The 9,367-nt window shown below is 38.7% G+C and overlaps 1 protein-coding gene across 1 annotated transcript; it reads left to right on the top strand.

Annotated features, from left to right (window-relative positions):
• Positions 1 to 6: 6 nt before the first annotated feature.
• LOC136430102 (very long chain fatty acid elongase 4-like) lies at positions 7 to 9,278 on the top strand. Its single transcript, XM_066420407.1, has 8 exons — positions 7 to 68; positions 2,730 to 2,809; positions 3,183 to 3,370; positions 4,007 to 4,087; positions 5,172 to 5,343; positions 5,776 to 5,903; positions 6,483 to 6,625; positions 7,247 to 9,278. The coding sequence occupies exons 1-8, from the start codon at positions 22 to 24 to the stop codon at positions 7,350 to 7,352; spliced, it is 945 nt and encodes a 314-aa protein (XP_066276504.1). The 5' UTR covers positions 7 to 21; the 3' UTR covers positions 7,353 to 9,278.
• Positions 9,279 to 9,367: the final 89 nt, after the last annotated feature.

The following is a 9,367-nucleotide window of genomic DNA, read 5'->3' as shown; positions in this document are numbered from 1 at the left end:
TGCTCTGTTACGCGCCGTTACATGGCGATGTTGGGTCCCCTTCCTCAGGTGCAACACACCTGGTCTAGGTCTGGCTGCATATGATAATATCTGACCTTCTCCTTATTTCTTACAGTCTACTACCTCTTTCCAGGGACATTATATAGGAGTAATATTTTTTGTTTATCAAAAAGGGTTTTAAAAATATAACCATTCAGTGGGTCAATTTGCATGTCTGGGTTGGGTTGGGGTGTTAAATTATACATGATCTTGATTTGATTTTTATCACCAAGCCTAATGTATGGTTTGCGGATTTTCCTGTTCAGTATTCATAAGATGCAGATATTTTGCTCAGGGTCAGATCAGGAGGGATTGTGGTGGGGGTGGTTGGGGGTTAGGGTGGTTGATAAAATTGAAATTAGATAAAAAAAGAATTGTGTAAATACATGCACCGTTTGCAGGTTTCGAAATACATGTAACAGTTTCCTATCTGCAAGTTTGCAGATATTTTTTGAGTAAACAGAAAAAATACAAACAACATGTAATCTAGCATGCTAAAAGAATTTATGTTTGGTGTTGATGATGATGATGATGTTGTCCCGTGTCAAAATAAACAGTGACATGTAACTTCAAAGAAACGTTAACTTGCCATTGCAATCTCCAAGACGTTCTGCATCTATATACATGATATATGTAACATCGCTCAACAACAAAATTTTTTAATGAGAACTCAGTTTGTACACAGGGTGTGGCAATGTCTGCTCTAGAGCCCGCCTCTGCCCTAGTCTATACTGAATCTCTGACACTAGACTAACATCACGCCTGCATCACACCATCTTGTTAGTAGAGTACACATTTGTTTACCCCGTGCAAAGCCCAGAGATTTCTGTTCCACTTTTTTAGATTTGTGTGTGTCATTGTTCAATTACAAAAGAAGTTTACATTTCTTTGTCATCAGCATTTGACCTCTTTTAACCCAAGGACAATCTTAACTAAAGTGAGTAATTTAAGAGATAAGATAAGAAGAGTCAATACTGTCTGTGGTACAGACTTGTAATGTTGATTCACTCCACTATCTTAGACCCCGTTCACACTCATTTTTTTCAATCGCGATTGAAGTATAATCGCGATTGTTCGATCCGATCGCGATTGAACGCAAAGAAACTTTTGCGTTCACACTGCTTTTCGCCAAGTGGATTAAAGTACGCCGTGATCCAATCGCGATTGAAGCACGATTGATTATCTATGCCCGTTCAAACCCGTGCTCCGCCATGCCATCGGCGATCATCTGGTAAATGTCCCTCTTTCGGTGACATTTCCCCAGTTTGGCCTGCACCTCCTCTCTCCCCCAGATTGCGATGAGGACTCTGGTCTCCTCATCGCGCCACCTGCCACCAGTTGAAGTTGCTGACGGAGTTTCATCCTTCTTCTTGGGCATTGTTGTTGTTGTAAGAGAGTGATCTGACGTGTGTGGCTTGGGTTTGTTTTCCCGCGCGATGCGAACTATGACCCCACGTACCCGAATGTATGACCTCCCACCCCCGGAACCAGCCGAAATCCCCGCCGATCGCGATGGAGTGAATCGTAGTTGTGTTCACACTCAAAATTTGATAGGATTGGATTGGATCCGATCACGATTAATCCAATCAAACTACCTCCGGAGGTAGTTACAATCCAATCGCGATTGGATCGTTTTGGATCGTTCCAATCGCGATTGGGAGCGTTCACACTGAAAAAATTAATCGCGATCGGATCGATTCAATCGCGATTATACTTCAATCGCGATTGAAAAAAACGAGTGTGAACGGGGTCTTATTCAAGGTTGACTAGGTTGTGCATTTCAATGACAGAAAAAGTGGAAAGTCAAAAATTAGAGCCCATGATAATTATACGTAGCCTTATACCCTGCACAAAAAAATCATTTGTACTTTGCTGCTAGCTCAGATTGCATATGTAAGAAATAAGCAGAAGACTTTCTAAATGTTATCTACATTTCATGAATGCATTTGGACATTCTTAAGTAAAATATTGAATACTATCCTTAAAGTCTATTGCTTGAGACTCTTAGATTCATTCATGGGCACAATGAAAAGATGTTACCTGGGTATAATTTCATCTGACTACTACTATTTGTCTGTGATAAAGGCAAACCAACAAGATAAGCAGAGTCAATATTAGAACATAAATTCAATGCGAGTATGACTAACAAATGTATAACGTCCATAAGGTAACTTTGGGTTGTTTATATCATGCTGACTTGTTGCTATGCATAATGGGAAGTAACTTGATCTTTGGCTTATGACGTTTTATGTATTGTTCTTTGTCTTGAGCCCCTAGCATTTCATGGGTGTGGCATTGACTACCGTTGTTTCTGGGTCACTGTACACTAAGAAAAGAAGCTAGCATGGCAGTTGTGTGTATGTGTTAGGGAGAGAGGTCTGACATTAAATTTAGGGTGGGCTCATGTCTTTGCAAGAACTTCAAGGAGCCACATTGCTAAGAAATATGAGTAACATTACATGTATATTATAATTATAATTTTACCAATTGCTCTAAAAAGTAGTTTGGTCTTGCAGTAGATCCAAAACTTTCAAATGTGGAATATGATATGTAGCCTTTTATTCTACTTTTTTCTAAGGTTCCAAATTTTGTTGCAGAATTCAGAAATTATTCTGTGGAACGTTCATGCATTGTTGTGATGATTCTTTGCTGTGCTAATATCTACCACTGTTGATGTATTTCTGTCTCAGATTTGTAGGGACCATGGACGTTATAACTGACAAAATTCAAGAGGGGCTGAAGTACTATGAGTGGTGCCTGTCATTTGCAGGTGAGGACATTCATACCTGTATACAATATAGCACCTTGGCTGATGGTATATGTACATCTACATGTATGTCTGAAGCAACATTTGGTTACTTGTTTTATAAAATTTCTACAATTGCCAGACCAATCTAGTATAGATCTACATGTGTCTGTATTCATATAGCTGGTATAACCGGCATAACACATGTACAAGAGATCAAAGTATCTCTACCTCTCTGAAACAATAGTAATTTTAATTTTTAGTATACGTTTTTAAATGTATACAAAAAACTGTAATTAAAATCAGACTGTGATCATGATTTTAGGCTTGTAATCAAATTGAATATAATGGAGTTTGTACGGACCCTGCTTACCGTGTGAATTTCCGTACCTAACAGACCCACGGGTGGCAGACTGGCCCCTGATGGACAGGTGGGCCCCCACGCTGTACCTGACGGCAGCGTACCTGCTGATCGTGTGGCTCGGGCCGAGGTTGATGGAGAAACGGAAACCCATGGAGCTGACGTGGCTCATGGTCCCGTACAACTTTGCTACTGTGCTGCTGAACCTGTACATCTTTGTGGAGGTGGGTCCTTCTGAAGTGTGTTTTATAATTCATGTATAAGAGACAATCAGGACTGTCTCCAGGACCCGTCCCTTCGTCCCAGGATGGAAATTTGCCTGTAAGGATGGACAGAAAAAAATTACCACATCTGTCCAGAAGATCTAAATTTCATAACATGAAATTTAGCAAAATGTATTTTTGCAAGCTTGAAAGATAGATTTGACAATTGGAGATTAACAACATGGCATTTCAAACAATAAGTGGGACGGAAAAAAATGTTAAAAAATGTTAAGTATACATAGCAACACGGTAGTGATCACTTGGTATGTAGGTGTGCAACTTGCCTTTACTTTAGGTTTGGGGTCTTGGATTAAAACCCCATCCTGTCCACTTCAGACTTAAGTAAGTGATTCCAACTTGAAGAAATATTAGACAATGTAGATTGATGATGCAGATCTTTTGCCTTCAAATGCGTGTGGCCTGTTGGATTTGGAATATCGTGGTGCAGAAAGAATTGCAAGGGGTGTGACTGTTCGGAATTGGTCAAAAACATGTGTGAGTGAAGGTGAGTGCAGGATGAACCAAGCTCAATGTTCAGATTTCAACAATGTTCAACGTATTCTCACGAACGTTCCATTTCCCCGTGTTTTATTCCAGCTGGTGACAGCGTCCTGTGCTGCAGGATACAGCTACTCCTGTCAGAGGGTCAATTATTCCAACGATGTCAACGAGCTTAGAGTGAGTTCCACCACTGCTTTGTTTCTTTTGTCTTGAATGCATAGAAGTGATAAGCTGTCATCCATGACTATGTGATGATAGGTTAAACCAACGTGTTCATCAGTGTCAGGGCTCGAAATACATTTTTGGAAATAGGTGCACTGGTGCACCCGACAAAAAAAATTAGGTGCACAGAAAGTATTTTGGGCGCACCACACAAAATCAAGTTGATTGTCAGCAAAACAAAATTACAAAGTTTAACGCTCTGAAGAACTACAATCTGTAATTCTATAGCTAACTAGATACATCAAGTAGAATACAACGAAGGGTAATTTTAGCTATTCTGTCTAAAAGTCAAGTAAGTCAAGATACTTACATTTTCAAGAGTTTTTTTAATGTATACTAGTGTACAATAGTACCCTTACCTTATAGCCTACAAAAATATCTAGGTGCACTGGTGCACCCACAGTCAAAAATTAGGTGCACAGCTCCAATTTTGGGTGCACACAGGTGCACATGCACCCACTACATTGTATTTCGAGGCCTGATTGTGCTTGTAGTAGGTTCTTATATTAAGTCCTTTATTTGGACACGGTGATGATTATTTGAGTTCCAGATGTTTTATCTGTTCTCTCCTCGACTGTTAAACTTGCAGAACCACTTTGAACTATAAGTAGTCACCGAGTAGCGAACAGTACTAAGCTGTTATTAATTCTTTCATTTGATTGGACTGGAATGATGTTGGCTGTATTGATTTGCTGGTGGTTTTCATGTACATTAAACTAATACAAACATAAACCACAGATTCCAAAGAAGATAATTCGTAAAAGGTAAATGTAAGGTAATATGTATCATATGAAAGGTAAATGTAAGGTAATATGTATCATATGAAAGAAGAAGGGTATGAAGGAAAACAAATGGCAAATAGATATAACAGACAAGAATGGGAATTTTTTTTACTGTGTTATTAGTCTATTTTATTTGAAAATTCATCACAAATCCGACATAAACATATGAAAAATCTTATACGAACAGTTACACAGATTTTGGAATTCCAGATACTGTCTTAAGAGTCTTACAAATGTTTTGTTTTTCTGAACTACAGATAGCGGGCGCCCTGTGGTGGTACTTCATCTCCAAGCTGCTTGAGTTTGCGGACACGTTCTTCTTCATCGCACGCAAGAAGAACAGCCAGATCTCGTTCCTGCACGTGTACCACCACACCACCATGTTCTCTCTGTGGTGGATAGGGATCAAGTGGGTGGCTGGGGGACAGTGTAAGTACACACTGAGAGAAATGTAGAATTAAGTGATACAGGGAGAAATGTACCCGTTGATTTCAGTTAAAAATAGAATTGACTAAAAATTTGAGCTATTTTAATTTGAGCCACATAAAATGCTCTGGGTGCCTTTAATATGACAAGTACCACATTGTAGATGAATATCTGTGAGCAGATCGCTGTACTAGTAGTAGTCACTACCTCTGCCAGTTGTTCTTGTGAATTTTCTAGAGCCAGAAAACACACAGATTTTCCTGCTCATATGGGTTGTATGCAGTTGTTAGAGATACATGTACACTGTAGGACTTCTAGATCTCTATGTTTGATATGGTGTTCGACGGGAACAGTCCATTCTTAGAGATTTACAGCTATGATTATGAATCACAATCAATTTCACAGTTTTCATGGATTTTTTCTCTCTGTCCACAGCCTTTTTTGGTGCAATGATGAACTCTGGTGTGCATGTGCTGATGTACACATATTATGGTCTGTCCGCGATGGGTCCTCGTTTCCAGAAGTATCTATGGTGGAAGAAGTACATGACCGTCGTACAACTGGTGGGTGTCCTGTCACATTGTTCTTGAGTGCCTAAGAAAAGTTCATTTTATGAAACAAAATTCAACATTCTAAGAAGCAGGTCATTTTGGGGAGTTTGATGTATCGTCAATGAAGGTTAGACATCCAGGTAATAAGATACGGCAAATAACAGTTACTCAAGCAACTGGATATGATTTTGGAAAGGGTCAGACGTTTCAAGTACAAATGTAGCATCCACTACTTTTCTTCAGTGACACTGAGCAAGATTTTTCAATCAGCAGGTTTTTGTGTCACTGATGTGGAAGAATTAAGTTCTGAAAAGGCAGACTTGCAGTATTATGCAGATATTCTTTTAAACATTGTTAACTGGAACATATGAAGGAAGTGCAAGTGTATGAGTAAGTTTTAGAGGTGGCTGAAATTTAGAATTTTTCAGCTGCAGCACACTAAAGATTTTAACTTTTTTTTTTCAAATCTATTTTCATTCTCCCTCATGATAATCATAGTCCCTGAATCAAGTACATTGTACCACACACATCCCTTTTTCCATGGCCTGTTGCCTGTTACTTATCAAATGATGTGGTTTTCACCTTTTCCAGACCCAGTTCTTCATTGCATTCGCCCACTGTGTGCAGTCCTTGTACGTAGAATGTGACTTCCCTGGATGGATGCACTGGGGCTTGCTGATATATGCCACTTCACTGATCGTCCTCTTTGGAAATTTCTGGGTCCAAGCTTACAAGTGAGTACATGTCACAAAAGTTTACTTGTTGTCTATGTCTGGTCTTAAAATGAATGTCAGAGATGCCATGAGAACATTGGATTCTGTTATGTCATGTTACATACGGGTGTTCCGGACCGTGTGATAATTTCCTGTATCACACAGGGTTCTAGACTTGTATCACAGGCTTCCATAGAATATTTAGAATGCACTTTGAGCGCGCTGGTTGCGCCGCCGTCGAAAGTTTGAATACTGGATTCGGAGGTTGGAATCAATGTTGTTACAGCTTCGGCCGTCGGGCAATCCTACCTGTGGGAGGGCTGGGACCGAGGGTGATATGGAATACCCCATGTTGTATTCTATATTTCTATGCTTACGTTCCGGTGATGTGCTGACATGTACAGGGAGCACTCCAGAGCAGTGAATATCCTTATCTATAGTTCCCCCTTGAGTTGTCATTAGGCCCATGTGATTGTTACAGGTAGATGATGATCTTGCAAACACATTTTAAATGTTACCTAAGTCAAGTGGGCTGTATGGAAATGTCTCCCTGGAAAAGAAGCTTGAACCTAGACCAACCAGCTTATTACAGCCAAGACAAGGAGTGATATCTGATTTCACATGTGTGATTTTTTTCCCCAGGAAACCTATAAAGGCCGTAGGAGCTGGAAAGACGTCAGACAAGGACAAGGCTGGGAATGGACTACAGCATAAGAATGGGTTTGTAAAAGCCAAGAAACAGCAGTAGAATAAAATCAGTGTGCTGTTAATGTACTACCAAATACATGTTTTGTTGATTTAAGCAACCAACAATCATTGACTTAAAAAAACAATTGCATCATGTAAATGTGGAATCATGATTTGTCGTACGTGTATTTAGGAATGTAATTTTAGAAGCTTGATAAGAATAGGACTGCATAGGATTATAGTCTCCAGTGACATGATGAGTGTTTTGTAACTTGTCTCTGCAGTATTAGCCTTTCTAGTAAATGCTGAATGATTGAGATATAGACCTAGAGATATGCATGTTCTTGTAGTTTTAGGCTGTAGTGTCTACTGGTGTTGTAAATGGTAATAGAAACGATGTGTATGTGGAAACAGACCAAGTAGGATGGTTGGAGAGGAGCAGAAAATTACATCAAAATGGCATCAGTTTTTTCACAAAGGCTTATTATCTCTAAGCAGACCTTTGGGGCAAAATCGTGATGGCTTCTGATTGGTCCCAAGATCTAATGTGATTATTCCCCCAAAGATCTGCTTGGAGGTTACAAAAGCTGACAAAGCAGAGCAATAAGAATATGTTTTTAAGGTTCACCTGGAAAATATGTTTCCCTCTGCACAACACTTTGTGGCTGTCAGTAGATGTCATCTTAACTAAGGAGGATCACTATGGTATACCTATTCAAATTAGTATAATGATAGACAGAAAATGTTAAGCATTGCCAAACTCTGATTATGTAAATATAAATGAAATGCCACCATGTATTGATTTTAAAACGTTTTTGTAGTTTTTCTACGACATATTTATTTCCAAATGCTTTTAGGTGCCAGTAATCAAGGCATTCTATTGTCGATACTTATTGGACAATTGTATTTAAGCAATCCCGACTGAAAAAGTGATAAAGAATTGCAGAAAAATCAGATGGAAAGTAGCCTATTGTTAGATGCAGTAGATAACGTGTAAGCCAATTTTTTTTTCATGATGCTCATAGAAAAAGCATAGCAGTAACATGTTACCTACTCAGATATTAGCTAAAGATTATGATGGAACTAAAATTTGATTTGCAGAACAAGGACAATCTTCTTTAGCTATGTGGAAGTGGTTTTCATGAGATTTTATGTTGAAAGATTGATTTTAATTGAATCATGAGTAAATGATATGATATCACAGATATGTGATATTTAGTGACATAAATTATATAGATATGAATTGTCTTGAAATAACATTGATTTGAAGAGCTAGAGAAATGGAATCCTATATTATTATACATACGGAATATTTTGTGAATACTTAACTGTCATTTTTTGCCATCAATAATTTGATGAATTAATTCAGAGTCTGTAGTAGCAGTATCATTTGCTGGTATTTCTGTTAGTTAATGTACAAGACAGTGGTCCATTTTGGTATATTTTGTTGCTATCTATGCAAAAGTGATTTTAGTCTTGATTCAGGAGGATGTGGATATCTTCCATTCAAATCTGCCAAATTACAAGTGATACCTTTATTCAGGGTTTGTGTTAGTAAGTGTGTAGAAACCGTGTTGTGTGTAGCTTTTGTACGATGTGCTTGTTGAACTCAAGAGTAATCGGACCACTTTGCATGTGTGTAGTCAGTTGGGCTATTCCATTCCCCCAAACAATGGTTACCAGATGTTATGCACTGCTCTGTAACCTACCATATATGAAAGGAGCTGCCTGCACAAAAGTAGAATCATTATGATAGCCCAGAAAACTTGGGCAGGCAAGAGAGGGATGAAAATTTCCCTAACTGCATTTACATCTTTTTTTTTAATGGGATAGCTCAGTAGATTTTGAGGTCAGCGCTCGTGTATGCTCTGCAAATTTTCTGTTTGTCTGAAATTGCTGAAAATCTCATCAAACAAGTGTCGTCATTTAGACAAATGGCCTGAGGAACTTTTAAATAAAATGAATACCTGTCTTTTTCATGTAAAAACATGGAGTCTTTCCTCTTTGATCTAATTTGGAGTTAAGGACAAACTTGCTAATGTTGGCATTTCGTGAGGTCTAAAAACATTTCATGTC

This window comes from Branchiostoma lanceolatum, chromosome 3, assembly GCF_035083965.1.
Source record: "Branchiostoma lanceolatum isolate klBraLanc5 chromosome 3, klBraLanc5.hap2, whole genome shotgun sequence".
Taxonomy (NCBI): domain Eukaryota; kingdom Metazoa; phylum Chordata; class Leptocardii; order Amphioxiformes; family Branchiostomatidae; genus Branchiostoma; species Branchiostoma lanceolatum.
This window is presented reverse-complemented; position numbering and strand designations above follow the sequence as displayed.

Coding starts and splice junctions, on each gene's coding strand:
- LOC136430102 (XM_066420407.1), top strand. CDS start 22: ATGGCGATGTTGGGTCCCCTTCCTCAGGTGCAACACACCTGGTCTAG. Junction 4,088..5,171: donor ACGATGTCAACGAGCTTAGA/GTGAGTTCCACC, acceptor TCTGAACTACAG/ATAGCGGGCGCCCTGTGGTG. Junction 6,626..7,246: donor TTCTGGGTCCAAGCTTACAA/GTGAGTACATGT, acceptor TTTTTTCCCCAG/GAAACCTATAAAGGCCGTAG.